Below are 15,570 nucleotides of genomic sequence, written 5' to 3'. Positions count from 1 at the left end.
TCTGTGCTTACACACCCCATTCCAGCCTTTTGGATTACCTGTTTGCACTTACCCAGCATGGGTGCAGTACTCAGTGGTGCCTGACCAGGTCAGGGGCGCCACATTACGAGTATAGCGAATCCGAGTATTTCGATACTCACTCATCATTATATTGTGCACTTTTTCAATTAAATAATGAATTTCCTTATTAATTATGCAAGTTTTTGTATTTTTTTGTGTCTCATTGTATGTTCACACTAACAGATCTGTTTCAAAATCAAAGTAAAAAACTTGGTATGACCTTATGGTCCCTATATACATTACAGTTGGGCGAAAATAATGTGTATGGGGAAACTTGAACTGCCCCATAGAGAAACAGGTAGGACCCCATGCAGGAGTGAGCCCCCCACCTCCTATATGAGCAGTATTTTGCACAATACACCTGATTCACTATAGACAAAGGCAGCATCTCATCATTTATATAACAAACTCCCCAGAGTATTATTATATAGACGCGCAGGTACATTTGTGAATGAGGAAAATGTAATATTTGTATGTAGCTGAGCAGTGGGCCCACAGAGTCAATGATACAGGTGGGTTCTTGGCACCCAAGTCTGACACTATATACTGATGCCTCGCCAGAAGGATCAGACTTATGAAAAACTACCTGGATATTCCATTTATAAATGAAGTAGTTCTCCTTGCTAAATAAAAATAGCATACTCATCTCCCCCACTGGAGCTATTCCAGTGATGCCTCCCAAGGATTGTGTAACATTTTTATGCTACAGGAACCTTGCAAGAAAACAGTGACCGCTATTAGGCTGCTGTGCTATCACTTCTTCCCCTTGACCAAAACTTGTCTGAGGGAAGCCTAATAGCAGACCAATAGCAGTCACTGAATGGCTACAGAGTTCACAAAACAAAATAATGTAATTCAAACCCTTGCAGACATCTCTGGAATGGCGCCAGTGCGGGACTACTTGATTTAAAAAGGGGTTATCCAGGTAGTGGAGAACCCCTATAAGATTTCGATTTGCTGTGTAGATTAAAGAAGTGGTTCACCCATATTTATCATTGGCCACAACGATATTATGTTGAGATACAAGGTCTCTATCAAATACCTTGTGTTGCCAATAGTGCCTGTGAGCGGCGCTATTGCAGACTGCACTTCCCCATCGCCTGATCCCCGGGCTTCGTGACCTCAGGGATTCGGTGATGTCACGTCAACTTCTTGCTCACCTGACATCACCGTGGCCTCTTCCAGTCTCCGTGAGTCACTGGGCTGTGGGCGGAGTTTCACCGCTCATCATAGCCCAGCATGTCTCCTGCTTAAGCACTCTGCAGTAAAGGAGCAAGGAGGTGCTGGGCTGTGATGCTCGGCTGTGTTGAGCGGTGAAACTCTGCCCACTGCCCAGTCACTCACAGAGACTGGGGCCAGCCGCGGTGATGTCAGGTGAGCAGGAAGTTGACGTGACATCACCGGATCCCAGAGGTCAAGGAGCCCTGGGGTCAGCTGATAGGGAAGAGAGGACCACAATAGCGCTGCTCACAGGCACTTTTGGCAACACAAGGTATTTGAGAGAAAACTTGTTTCTCAACATAATATCGATGTGATAAACAATTAATACGGGTGAACAGCCCTTTAAATCTACAGCCTCTATGTAAATGCAGGTCAAGAATATTTTTATTCTGATATGTCCAGTGCTTTTAATCTAGTGTTCACCATAGTTCTGTTTTGCGTCCACCTTGAATACAGAACCACCATTGTCAAATTGTGAAATTACAGGCTCTCAGAATACATTTGAATCGAGTGATGTAATTCAGTGGTTGAGTAATCAGTTTCCTTTGCTTTGTGTATAGAAAGTTGTGATTGTTGGCAGTTTATTGAACTGGACGGAATGGCTATTGATCAGGATCTTGTTATGGAGCTATGGTTTTAAGCATTAGGTGCTTTGGCTTTCAAACTTAACATGAAAATATACCATCTATTACAATAGATGTCACTGATTAAAACAGAGACTTCAGTATTAAATGCCCTCTGTAAAAGTAATTAAAGAATCAATTGTATGTATGTCTTGTTGGGGATGATATGTAATGATGTCATGAGGGGTGTCCCACATTCAGGATCCCTATTTATGAGCTAAAGTGAAGAGATACGTTCAGAAACTGCTAGATGGCGGTTCTGAATGAGGGATGCTATGGATGACCTGTCTTTAACAGATTGTGAACAATTTATTTGAATGGCTTCCGTGTAAGCCTACAGCCACGAAGATGAAACTTTCCCATGACAATAACCACAGCACCTGGACTACCTTCAATCAGCTACTCATCAAGCAGACTGCCTTTAAAGGAGAAGCTGACTTCAGGGGATATCTTATTCAAACATTTCATTAGGAATGCTTATGTTTTGTATTGTCTTTAGGACTTTTTTGACATTTTGTTCCTATTGACTAAAATGTGAAAACAACCATTTTACAAGAGGCACCACACATGTAGTTTCAGTTGAGAAAGCCCTTGGAACATTTCCTTAAAAATGTATGATCTGTTTTTCATATTCTCCTCCACCTGTCAATTGAATGATTGAGCAGCTGCTGAAAACCTGTTAGGATGCTACATGGAGCGTCTAAGGTAGTGTCAGTGACTGGAAATAAAGTCTACGTTCTGACTATCACACAAGGTCTGCTTATAAATCTATCTATCGATCTAGTTATCTATCTGTCTATCTATCTGTCTATCTATCTATTAATCTATGAAGGATATACAACAGCACTCTGTAAGTGCCAAGATGTATGGAAACACTAAATATATGAAGTTTGGACTGCATTACCGCCTATGATTGGTTGCAGTCAGACACGCCCCCATGCTGAGTGACAACTGTCTTACTGCAACCAATCACAGCCGCCGGTGGGCGGGTCTATATCGTGTAGCAAAATAAATAAATAAATAATGTAAAACAACGACGTGCGGTCCCCCCCCAAATGATACCCAGCTGAGGTAAGCACACAGCAGGGGGCCGGTATTCTCAGGCTGGGGAGGGCGAGGGCCATGGTTACGGCCCCCCTCTTGCAGCCAAGAATATCAGCCCGCTGCTGCCCCGAGAATGTCGCATCCATTAGATGCGACAGTGCCGGCGTGTCACCAGCCCTTCCTGATTGCCGTGATGCGGTGGCCATCAGGGTAATAAGGAGTTAATGGCAGCGCATCGTTGTCACTAAGTTCAAGATTAGTAATGGCAGCGTCTATGACATGCCATCACTAATCTGTAAGTAAAGTAAATAAACACAACACCGAAAAATCCTTTATTTGAAATAAAACACCAAAAAGCCCCTCTGTCACCACTTTATTAAGCCCCCAAATATCCAGGTCCGGCGTAATCCACACTCGGTGACGTCTGTGAGCGAGTGCTCAATGCAGCCTCATTCCGTGAGCTGCTCCGATTTTAGAGGTGTGTCCCACGGCTCACAGCTGATGTCCGGCTCCTCCTCTCAGTGCATAATTAATTAAATTATAATTATAAGTAAATAATAATTATAATTTATAATTATAAATAAATTAAATTCTTTACTTGGACAGCCAGGACTCGAACTCATGAACTAATTGTCCATAGGCACCGGCTCTACCCATTGAGCCACTGCCTGTAATGAAAAATCTTGACCTCTGTATTGCAGTAGAGAAACCAGAAGCAGATTATTCAGCTACAAAGATGATAGATAGATAGATAATGGATATATAGAGGGATAGTGAGATAGCTAATGGATAGATAGATAGATAAAAAAGGATAGATGGACAGATAGACATACAGACCGATGTCAAACACATATAGAATGTCCCACCTCCCTGCATATTCTAAGATTCACTAAAAAAGAGAAAGTAGCACCTATGAGAAGTACCCGCGGGTCTAAGATTAAATTAAGAGGAATAAGAGTTTGCTCACCTGGTGAGGTTGTGCGCCCTCGCACAACCCCGGTGTTGGTTGTATAGATCCTCCGATCTAGTGTGGATTGGGGGTTTGGAGCCTTGGTAGCGATCCTGTTAGATCGTGATCTTTGTTGGAGATGTCCGGATTCAGGACCGCTGATTCCTCCTGAAATCCCCGGCACTCTGGGTTCTGGAGTGTTACAGCGATCCACCGTTCTCTAGCTGAAGGTTTCACTTCGAAATGGAGTGCCTATGTCTTGCTGCAGCTCTGACCGAATCCCTCAGAAGGGAGTGTGCATGTGGTAGGTAATTGGATTATCGGTCTGGCGAGCGCTGACAATGCACAGGTTCCGTTAAGATTAAAGTTGTTTTATTGTTAAAATATTTTAGAAGCTCCTGTTATTCAGATAATACAACGCGTTTCAGCAATACATCAATGCTTTCCTCAGGCCTGAGGAAAGCATTGATGTATTGCTGAAACGCGTTGTATTATCTGAATAACAGGAGCTTCTAAAATATTTTAACAATAAAACAACTTTAATCTTAACGGAACCTGTGCATTGTCAGCGCTCGCCAGACCGATAATCCAATTACCTACCACATGCATATTCTAAGATGGCATTCTTTAGTGACTTTCATGTGGCACTAAAGGGTGCCTAGCCTTGTATTTAGCCAAACTAAATAAATAATAAAAAAAAAGCGACGTGGGGTCCCCCCAGTTTTGATAGCCAGCTAGGGTAAAGCAGATGGCTGCAGCCTGTAGACCACAGCTGGCAGCTTTACCTTGGTTGGGGAGGGCCCCCAGGCTCTTTTTTATAATTATTTATAAATAAATAATAATAATTAAAAAAAAATTAGTTCCCCCTCTAAATTGGTTCACCAGCCAAGGTAAAGCGGACAGCTGTGGTCTGGTATTCTCAGGGTGGGAAGGTCCATAGTTATTGTCCCTTCCCAGCCTAAAAACAGCAGACCACAGCTGCCCCAGAAGTGGTGTATCCATTAGATGCGCCAATCCTGGCGCTTCGCCCCAGCTCATCCCGTTGCCCTGATGCGGTGGCAAACGGTGTAATAAATGGGGTTGATAGAAGATGTGTAATGTCACCTCACATCAAGCCCAGCAGTTCGTGATGTCATGGCGTCTATTAGATACCCGACATCACTACCTGTCAGTAATAAAAGTAGAAAAAAAAATAGACGACAAAAAAAAAAAATTATTTGAAAAAATACTCCCCAAAACATTCCTTCTTTCACCAATTCATTGTAAAGAAAAAAAATCTCCTGTAATCCCTTTTGGAAGTCCCATAATGACTCTGGACCTTCTAGAATATGGGGAGCACGCTCAGGGAACATGTCCCCCATTTTCTAGGAGTGCAGACCCTCCATGTGAGGAGTGTGGGTGCAAACAATCTGCACCTACTCTCCCCAGGTCACAGCAGCAGAGTGCGTGCAGCCAGTGCAGCTCCACAGCCATTCTCAGGGAACACAGGAATCTGAGCTGAGTCTGAAAGCCGCGCTCTGCGCATGTGCCCAGCATTCATTGTGAAGGAGGAGGGATGCAGGGGATCAGCGCTGCAAAAAGGTAAAAACAGCGGGGAACACCATTAGACACCGGGAGATATGTGGGGGGGACTTAGCTGAATCCGGGGAGTAGTTTTCTGTTGCATGTGTCATGGCACATGTGACAGAAATCAGAGGAAGAGGTTGAATGCGGGTCCGTTAGTGTGCATACTCTCACCTTGGATGAATCGAGAGGGGGCAGAAATGCAGTGAGGCACCTTCTACAGGCTGTGCCCATACTGTTTCTGCCTTTTCCCATCCATTTCAGCCTTTTCCTCAGTCACCACAGGTCACCGACAGGTCCAACATGAAATAATTCTGGTTTCACATAGACTTGCATTGGGCGTCGGATATTCGCGAATACTAGAATAGCTGCGAGGTATTCGTCAGATATCCATCAAAGTGAATAATAGGGTATTCGATCATCCCTAATGACGACAAATCCTGCGGCCATAGGCTTCCATTACACCAAACGACGAACGGCGACGGATCCATCACAGTCCGTTTCTCGACTCACAGAAAAAACGTTACTGTAGACATCGTCTCCATCTGACGGACACACATTTTTCGACGGATCTGTCGTACAATGGATGAGGCCATCCATTGCAATCTATCGCTAATGCCAGTCAATGTAAAAAAAACGGATCCAGCGCTGGATCAGTTTTTTTCACAATTCGACGGATTGTGACTGATGGCAAAAAACGGATGTGTGAAAGGGGCCTTATTATATTTTTTTTATTGGGGGGGCCCATGATTTCTATGTACGCCCTTGATTGAAAGTATAAGAAATGCTTTACAACATATTTTTCTTTGGCTATACTGGAAAGACACGTATCGCACGTTGATGACACACAGATGACACATTGATTGCACACTAATAACACTGATGACACTGGTAGCGGTTTTGCATGTACATTTTTTATACGGACGTGTGAAGGGAACCTAACCGACTTCAGTGAGGTATACTGCGCATGACCAGAAGTGCTGAGGACTCTGGATCATGTGCAGTGCGCATCCATCTTTCACTGGCTGCCATGAACAGTGAGGTATGGGTGGCGTCGCTGCATATTCATTAGCATGTTAGTACGCCCACAGGGGCGTGCTACCATGCTATGTGGGCCGACTAGCTAAGGGAAGAAACGTCCTTGGGATTAGTCCCCACGCTCATTAGCATACGATAAAAGATATTTAGTAATACTTTTTCTAAAGATCCCTTTATCTATTCTAGTGTACACCATGTTCCCAATTATTATGCAAATGATATTTTTTTCTGATTTTCATAAATGGTCGGTGCAAATAATAGTCAGTCTAATAAAACTCATCACACATTAGAGTATACATCGAATGTTTTTGAACAAACCTCCCAATAATAACAGTATAATCTTCAAAAAAAAAAAAAAAACCCTCAAAATGCACTGTTCCAAATTATTAGGCACAGTAGAGTTTCTAAATATTTTATATCTTTTAAAGAACTGAAAACTGAACTGAGAACTGAAAATGCTCATTTGTGGAATTTGCAGCATTAGGAGGTCACATTCACTGAAATAAAAAACTGTTTAAATCCAAAACAAAACCCAGCAGGCCAAGTTACATGTTAACATAGGAACCCTTCTTTGATATCACCTTCACAATTCTTGCAACCATTGAACTTGTGACCTTTTGGAGAGTTTCTGCTTGAATTTATTTGCATGATGTCAGAATAGCCTCCCAGAGCTGCTGTGTTGATGTGATCCGCCTCCCACCCCCATAGATCTTTTGCTTGATGATACTCCAAAGGTTCTCTATAGGGTTGAGGTCAGGGGAAAATGGTGGCCACACCATGAGTTTATCTTCTTTTATGCCCATAGCAGCCAATGACACAGATGGATTCTTTGCAGCATTTTCATGCATGAAGATGATTTTGCTCCAATTTGTCAGTCAGAAACTCTATATACATTGCAGAGGTCATTTTCACACCTTCAGGAATCCTAAAGTGGCCCTCCAGATGTCTCCCCATTATTCCGGCCTAAAGCATGACTCCTCCACCTCCTTGCTGACGTCGCAGCCTTGTTGGGACATGGTGGCCATCCACCAATCATCCACTACTCCACCCATCTGGACCATCCAGGGTTTCTCGACACTCATCAGTAAACAAGACTGTTTGAAAATTAGTCTTCATGTATGTCTGGGCCCACTGCAACCATTTCTGCTTGTGAACACTGGTTATGGGTGGCCGAATAGTACGTTTATGCACCACAGCAAGCCTTTGACGGATCCTACACCTTGTGGTTTGAGGGGCTCCAGAGGCACTAGCAGCTTCAAACATCTGTTTGCTGGTTTGTAATGGCTTTCTAGCAGCAGCTCTCTCAATCCGATGAACTTGCCTGACAGAAACCTTCCTCATTCTGCCTTTATCAGCACGAACACGTATGTGCTCTGAATCAGCCACATGTCTCTTCACAGTACGATGATCACACTTAAGTTTTCGTGAAATATCTCATCTTTTCATCCCTTGCATTGCACTATTTGATGCTTTTCGGCAGCAGAGAGATCCTTTTTCTTTTCCATGTTACTTGAAAACTGTGGCTGCTTAATATTGTGGAGCATCCAGTTTTCCTTTCATTGGGCTCATCTGGCAAACTAATTATCACAGATATCTGAGACTGATTTCAGTGATCCAAAGAACCCTGAGACACAATACCATCAATGAGTTTCATTGAAAAAAAATAAATAAATAATCGCTATGACACTTAAATCCAATTTGCATAATAATTTGGAACATGGTGTATACAGGGACTGCTAGGCAGGAATCACTAATTTGCACCCAAAACTGCTTGTGGTTCTGGGTGCATATGTGGCGCCCCTGACCTGGTCAGGCACCACTGAGTACTGCACCCATGCTGGGGACAGTACAACACAGGTAATCCAGAAGGCTGACCGAGGTGTGACTACACAGGCGCATAGTGATCAGGTCTCACACATGTACCTTTGAGAGGACCCCTGGGGATCCCAGGAGGGGGCGAAGCCTCCATCTCCACTCAAGGGGTGTGGTAGAGAGCCTGGTTGCTAGGTGGCGTAGGCAGGCACAAAAGGGAAAAGAGGAAGGAGGAGGAGAAGAGCAGTCTGAAGCAGAGTGTGGAGGAGTGAGGAGCATGGAAGTGGAGCTCAGACAGGAGCAGCAGTGCAGGTCCCACGAGTGAGCCGGTTTAGTGAGCAGCTCAGGGAGAGCAGAAGCGGACCCTGGAGCTGTTGCAGTCTAACAGCGTCCGCGCAGTGACTACCGACGGGGGAGAACGGTCACCTGGGAGTGCTGCCCGAAATCCACACACAGCTAAAGATAGAGCAACGGAGTGGAAAGTAAGGAGACTGTCAGGGAGATACCAGGCCCAACGGGTAGCAGGTCCCAGTGCAGGGATAGATCCACCTTTCCCTTGCCAAACCTGCATGAGGGGGCACTTTACACCCCCAAGACAACACTACAGAGTCCGCAGCCACGTAGCCACAGTTAGGGCCCATAGTTCACAGGAGGCAAGCAGCTGGAGTGATCTGGTCCAGGCTACAAGCAAACGGGCCAAAAAGAAGGGGAGAGAGGCACCAGCAACTTCCCTGGGCGACCCCAGCAGGGCTTCAAGCAGGGGTTACCCCAAAACGGAAAGGGCTAAGGAAGGCGAGTCGGTAGCCACCCTCATCAGTCAGCCTAAAGGACACCTGTTTCCAGCCTGGTTAATTCCAGCTACGCCCGGGTTACTCACCCTGCCACCATCAGTGAGTAAAACCCCTGAAAGACATCCTGCTTGTGCGTGTGAGTCATTCTGCGACTTGTAGTTCCACACACTTACACAGGGCCCTGGGGCTTGCCTCACTCTCAGGAGGCTATTACAACTGACTGCACCCACCATCAGCCCCAGGCGTCCCTTAATCTGCAGTGGCGGTCCCCACTGACCGCAATTCTGAGAGTGGCGTCACGACAATCCTAGATAGAAGATTTCCTACCTGTGACAGGATCCAGCTGCGTGGAGTCCCTGAAGGTAATGCACCGACACAATACTTGCGGGGCTTCACATCTGGCGTCACGAACAGGATAAGGACTAGACCTGTCCAGACAGGTGACCATGTGCCTGGGCGGTCCGCTTGGAAAATTGGAAGCGCCGCCATATTGCCACCATGAAAAGCGCGCTGAAAAACAACAGCAGCCCGCGCTGGGAGAAGTTACCGCCCACGAAGAGGTGTGGCTACCCAGAGATCCCCTGCAGAGTCCTGACCTCGCAAGTGATGAGAGCGGAGGCGTTCAGAGACGTCGGGACAGAAAGGGAGCCAGAAGCCTGCTGTTAAAAGAAGGAGACGCAGAGGAAATGGCGTCTGGATGCAGAGACCCAGAGCCAGGCTCCGCTGCCTGGTGGTATCAAGAGCTTGCCCAGTTCTGCGACCAACTGGAGGCCAGGGTTATACGGCAGATCAGCGAGGGACGCACGGAGCTTCTGGAGATGGCTGCAGCGGTTCAGGCCTACGAGAGAAGAACCGCACGACGAGTGCCAGACCGAGCGGCGACGACTCAGACCCCGATGATGCTACCGATGGGTGAGTCCTGTGTTGCCACTGCCAGCGCGAGTGCCCCGACCCCTGTTTCCACGCCCGCGGTCCCTGATGAGATGCCCGGCGCGGCGACGCTGAACCAGGCCGCAGCCACGCCAGGTGCGGCCCGCCAAGCCCAGGCCGCCGCAGCGATGCCCTGCCCGGCCCGCAAAGATCCGGCTGCCACCGCAACCCTCCTCCACGCCGCAGGTGCGACGCTGACCCAGGCCGCCGCCATGCTAGGCCCGGCCCGCCAAGACCCCACCGCAGCAGCGACGCTCGTCCGCGCCGCAAGTGAGGTGCTGAACCAGGCCGCAGCCACGTCAGGTGCGGCCCGCCAAGCCCAGATCGCTGCAGCGACGCCCAGTCCAGCCTGCACAGATCCCATCGCAGCTGCGACGCCAATTCAGGCCGCCGCAGCGATGCCCTGCCCGGCCCGCCAAGAACTGGCCGCAGTAGCGATGCCCGCTAAGACTCCAGCTGCGACCCTGATTGAGACTGCGACAGCGACGCTGATCCAGGCCGCCGCCATGTCAGGCGCGGCCCGTCAAGACCAGGCCGCCGCCATGCAGGGCGCGGCCCGCCAAGACAAGACTGTACCACTGTTTACCCCGGCCTGCAAGGCCAGAGCAGACACCGCTCCCCAGTCTAAGGAAGTCCCTGCTAGGAAGTCCCTGCTGGGGGAGGACCCCGAATACTGGAAGCTGAAGGCTGACCTAGAGGCCCAGTTCCCACAGGAGATGGTGGACCGGTATCTGCTCCCTCCGCACACCCCCAGGAAGACTCCGGCAATATCCACGCCAAAAAGTCCACTGCCCTGGCCGGCTGATGAACACCCATCCCCAGCGCTGCCACAACAGGAGTGCTCAGAAGAACTAAGGGGGAGAGGAGGACAGAAGGCTGAGGAGCTGACCCCGGAGCCATCAGCAGGGGATCCATGCCCAGAGCCAGAGATGTTGCCATATTCCCGCTGGGATGAAGAGAGCCCGACACCCTCCGCTGAGGAAGATTTGTCCAGAAACCTCACCTGGGAGCCTGCAAGCAGTGAAGTAGCAACCCAACAGAATCCAGCCCGCAAGACACGGCGCCGCAGCAGAACAAAGTTTTCCCCTGCACAGCAATCTCCGAATAGGAAGGATGAAGTAACAGCCAGAGACTTGGAAGAGAAACGGTCTTTAAGGAGAGCCAAATCCCAGGTCAGAGGCCCACTTTGTCGTGGAGTAGTGGAAGACTTTAGTTTAAAATCAGGATATGGCTTTATAGTTGTACCTGGAATGAAAGAAGGCATCTTTGTGAACAGAAGGGATGTTAGAGCACATTTACCCAGAGGACATCCAGGAAGAAATCTACAGATGGGAGACTCAGTGGAATTCACCATGCACCAAGGAGAACGCGGATGGTACGCACTGGATGTTACACCATGTCCCAGAAGTCCCTACAGTAATCCTGCAAAAGAAACAGACACAGAAAAAGAAACAGACACAGAAGAAGAGGAAAGAAAAGACAAAGAACCCATTGATGAGACCACTACAGATGATGACAGAGATGGAGAAAGCAACAGGTGCCGCAGCCCTACAGGCCCAAGCCCTGGTGAGGAGGAATCTGTGTAAAGCATGTAAAGTAAAGTAAAGTACAGAAGTTAAAGTTTGAAGTTTTGCAACGTTTAAATGTTCAAGAAATGTGCCCACATGAACTAATGTGAGAAACCCATGAACCTTAAGGCTATGAACTGGCTATAGCCACAAACTCTCGCAGTGTAAATAGTTACCCCAGAGGTACCACCACCAGAGCCAGCCTGTTTAGGGGCCTGGCTCGCCTGCAACCAGGGAGCATGCCTGTTTATGGGGCCTGGCTCTCCACCACAAACAGGGTACCTGGTCAGCACCAACTGTGGAGGCCGCCTCTACATCCTGCCAGAAGAGGCTGAAGGCGCGGCTCCATCAGGCCAGGTATACCCTGAAACCACCAGACCATGAAAGCCGCCTCTACATCCTGCCAGAAGTGGCTGAAGGCGCGGCCAACGAGAGAGGGTTTAGGGTGGGTTAACGGACTTGTGGGTGGAGGGTGGTGATGTATGGTACCTGGTGGTTTTAAAACGTTTTACCATGTTTTAATGTTTTACGCATTTTAAAATGTTGTCTTGCAGCCCGAGGACGTGCTGGTGATAACTAAGGGGGAATGTGGCGCCCCTGACCTGGTCAGGCACCACTGAGTACTGCACCCATGCTGGGGACAGTACAACACAGGTAATCCAGAAGGCTGACCGAGGTGTGACTACACAGGCGCATAGTGATCAGGTCTCACACATGTACCTTTGAGAGGACCCCTGGGGATCCCAGGAGGGGGCGAAGCCTCCATCTCCACTCAAGGGGTGTGGTAGAGAGCCTGGTTGCTAGGTGGCGTAGGCAGGCACAAAAGGGAAAAGAGGAAGGAGGAGGAGAAGAGCAGTCTGAAGCAGAGTGTGGAGGAGTGAGGAGCATGGAAGTGGAGCTCAGACAGGAGCAGCAGTGCAGGTCCCACGAGTGAGCCGGTTTAGTGAGCAGCTCAGGGAGAGCAGAAGCGGACCCTGGAGCTGTTGCAGTCTAACAGCGTCCGCGCAGTGACTACCGACGGGGGAGAACGGTCACCTGGGAGTGCTGCCCGAAATCCACACACAGCTAAAGATAGAGCAACGGAGGGGAAAGTAAGGAGACTGTCAGGGAGATACCAGGCCCAACGGGTAGCAGGTCCCAGTGCAGGGATAGATCCACCTTTCCCTTGCCAAACCTGCATGAGGGGGCACTTTACACCCCCAAGACAACACTACAGAGTCCGCAGCCACGTAGCCACAGTTAGGGCCCATAGTTCACAGGAGGCAAGCAGCTGGAGTGATCTGGTCCAGGCTACAAGCAAACGGGCCAAAAAGAAGGGGAGAGAGGCACCAGCAACTTCCCTGGGCGACCCCAGCAGGGCTTCAAGCAGGGGTTACCCCAAAACGGAAAGGGCTAAGGAAGGCGAGTCGGTAGCCACCCTCATCAGTCAGCCTAAAGGACACCTGGTTCCAGCTTGGTTAATCCCAGCTACGCCCGGGTTACTCACCCTGCCACCATCAGTGAGTAAAACCCCTGAAAGACATCCTGCTTGTGCGTGTGAGTCATTCTGCGACTTGTAGTTCCACACACTTACACAGGGCCCTGGGGCTTGCCTCACTCTCAGGAGGCTATTACAACTGACTGCACCCACCATCAGCCCCAGGCGTCCCTTAATCTGCAGTGGCGGTCCCCACTGACCGCAATTCTGAGAGTGGCGTCACGACAATCCTAGATAGAAGATTTCCTACCTGTGACAGGATCCAGCTGCGTGGAGTCCCTGAAGGTAATGCACCGACACAATACTTGCGGGGCTTCACACATATTGCCCCTAACAGGTTCCCTTTAAGTGTTCGCTTTCATACATCACTTTATTGCAGTTTGTCATGCTTGAAAAAGGTCCACTAGTGTTGTTTTTGAAGCTAAAAATGTGATTTGATATGGAGTAATGAAAGTACCATGAGTTTTTTGTACACTTTATTTGGAGTGCTACTTCTTTATATTTGAGATAGATAGCTTTCGTGAATATAGGATAACTATTACCTATGGCTGGATTTCCTATTAGACACAAGCCAAGGGCAGCCCTGCAGAAAAAGGCCACCCTGTTCCTCAGGAATGGAAGATACACTAGCTCAAGAAGTAGGAGAGGTAGCCTTCATTCAATACTACATATCATGTACTGAATTGTGCTACACCTGACTATGTATATATGTGACTGGCCTCTTATAAATCTATACTGCCTAAACAAAGTCTTATGCACCAATTTATCAAAGTCTTTATGCCTGAAAACTGTCTTAAAACACTTTGAAAAGTCACAATATATTTACACAAAGTGACTTTTGGCGTTTTTGCAACAGTTTTGGGCAGCAACACCAAAATGGACAAATCTGGGCAGAAGGTAAGGCTGGACAAGGCTAATTCTGCAAGTAAAATTTTTCACAAGTGGCAGCGTTTCTCAGTCCAGAAAGGTTACTCCATTCTGGTACTTCAGTATCATTTCTACTGATGAATACAGAGGCACATACCATGATAAGATGCACCAAATTCATTAAGTGGTGTGCCCCTCTTAATAAATTCAAAGTATTCTATACCTGCACGCCGGCATACAAAATGCCAGTCTTAATGAATTGGGGCTTTTGAGTTCACAATCTTTACCTGCACCAAAAGCAAAGAAAAAGCTCTTTTCCGGAAACTCTTCCAAAAGATCCTTCACTCTCTTTCCCATACGTTCATTTCTTTTGTAAATTAGTTCTTGTCGAAAATAATTATCAATCTCTTGAGCAGTTATTTGTTCATGTGGTGGTATGGTAGCATTTATAAAATTAGGCACCTGAAGAAGAAAACCGAATTGTAGGGATGTGTAGATAAAAGTACAGATTAATTTAGCATTCCAGTTGAATTTGCTACAAATATGCAATGATTCTCAACCAGTATGTCTCGATCTGTGTTGTCAGATAAAAGCTCGCTTAGATTTATAGTAGGGCATTATATAGATTATAATCTCTAGTTCGAGATCATTGGAGATCATTGGAGGCAATCCTACAAAAACGTCCGGGGCTCTAAAAAATGCAAACTCCATGTAAATCCCATTGAGAATGGACAGACATCAACATATTGTATCTAATGGAGAATAAATTCTATATCTAGCACTCAATAAAAAAGGAACCTGTTGCTGATAGGACCATGAATGCTAAATTGGTCACACACAGTCGGAGTTTTCAATTGAACCCACTTGAGTAGCCAAACTGAATGATCTTATAATAGCATTCGATGGTCATGTAATATGCACTGTTAGGGTAAGAACACACAGCGAGTAAAACGGAGCAAGTGGAATGCAATAAAAAAAATTGCATTCCACTCTGATCAATTTTACTCTATGGGGTAGCTCCCCTGAGCAATTTTTTTCTCAGCCCTAGTCGAACCGAGAAAACAATGGCATCATGACGCAAGTGGAATCCGATTTGTTTTCACTCGCACCCATACAAGTCTATGGGGGCAAGAGAAATATTGCAGTGCACTTGCATTACACCAATGTAACAAGAGGGGTAGTGTGAGAATCACATCAGCCGACAGTGGAGGAGATAGAGAGATTAGTCCCTCCCTCTCCTCCGCAGCACAGCCCTGTTCTCCGTGGCTGTCTTATGATCGCTGGATCACAGTACAGTGGCATGACCCTCAGCTTACACTCGGCTTACACTCCAGCAGAGCGGGAGCCGAGTGTTATGCGACTGACTTGCAATAAAGCCAGTGCGTCCCCAGCCTTATACTGGAGTCACATATGCTGGGACATTACACCTATAGCAACTTTTTGTGTCCCCAATACCAAGTTTAGAATGCCAGTTTAGTCAGGTTTACTATGTAATTTCGCCGGAATTTTTTGTAGAGTATAAAAACTGTACGTTTCTGGAAAGGTTATTGTATAAGCAATAAGAAAAACAATGTTTTAATTTGCCCTGACTCATACGCGGACACCATATTGGATTTCACAAAATGGT

The 15,570-nt window shown here is 47.3% G+C and overlaps 1 protein-coding gene across 3 annotated transcripts in view; it reads right to left on the bottom strand.

Moving 5' to 3' along the window:
• TRABD2A (TraB domain containing 2A) overlaps positions 1 to 15,570 on the bottom strand; it is a 211,505-nt gene that overhangs the window by 43,290 nt on the left and 152,645 nt on the right. Inside the window, exons 4-5 of one of the 3 annotated variants that reach the window (XR_012751442.1) lie at positions 14,231 to 14,405; positions 11,035 to 11,276 (exon numbers count right to left, since the gene is read on the bottom strand). Coding sequence is in view for 2 of the 3 variants with exons in the window: in XM_075338485.1 (XP_075194600.1) it covers positions 11,443 to 11,453; positions 14,231 to 14,405 (186 nt within the window). In the remaining variant the exon portion in view is untranslated. Of the gene's footprint in view, positions 1 to 11,034; positions 11,277 to 11,363; positions 11,454 to 14,230; positions 14,406 to 15,570 lie in introns of those variants that run through there. The other 2 variants (XM_075338485.1, XM_075338476.1) reach the window with 2 other exon arrangements.

The sequence above is a fragment of the Anomaloglossus baeobatrachus genome, chromosome 1 (genome assembly GCF_048569485.1).
Source record: "Anomaloglossus baeobatrachus isolate aAnoBae1 chromosome 1, aAnoBae1.hap1, whole genome shotgun sequence".
In the NCBI taxonomy this organism is placed as follows: Eukaryota; Metazoa; Chordata; class Amphibia; order Anura; family Aromobatidae; genus Anomaloglossus; species Anomaloglossus baeobatrachus.
The sequence above is the reverse complement of the archived record's forward strand: the minus strand, read 5'-3'. Positions and strand labels throughout refer to the sequence as shown.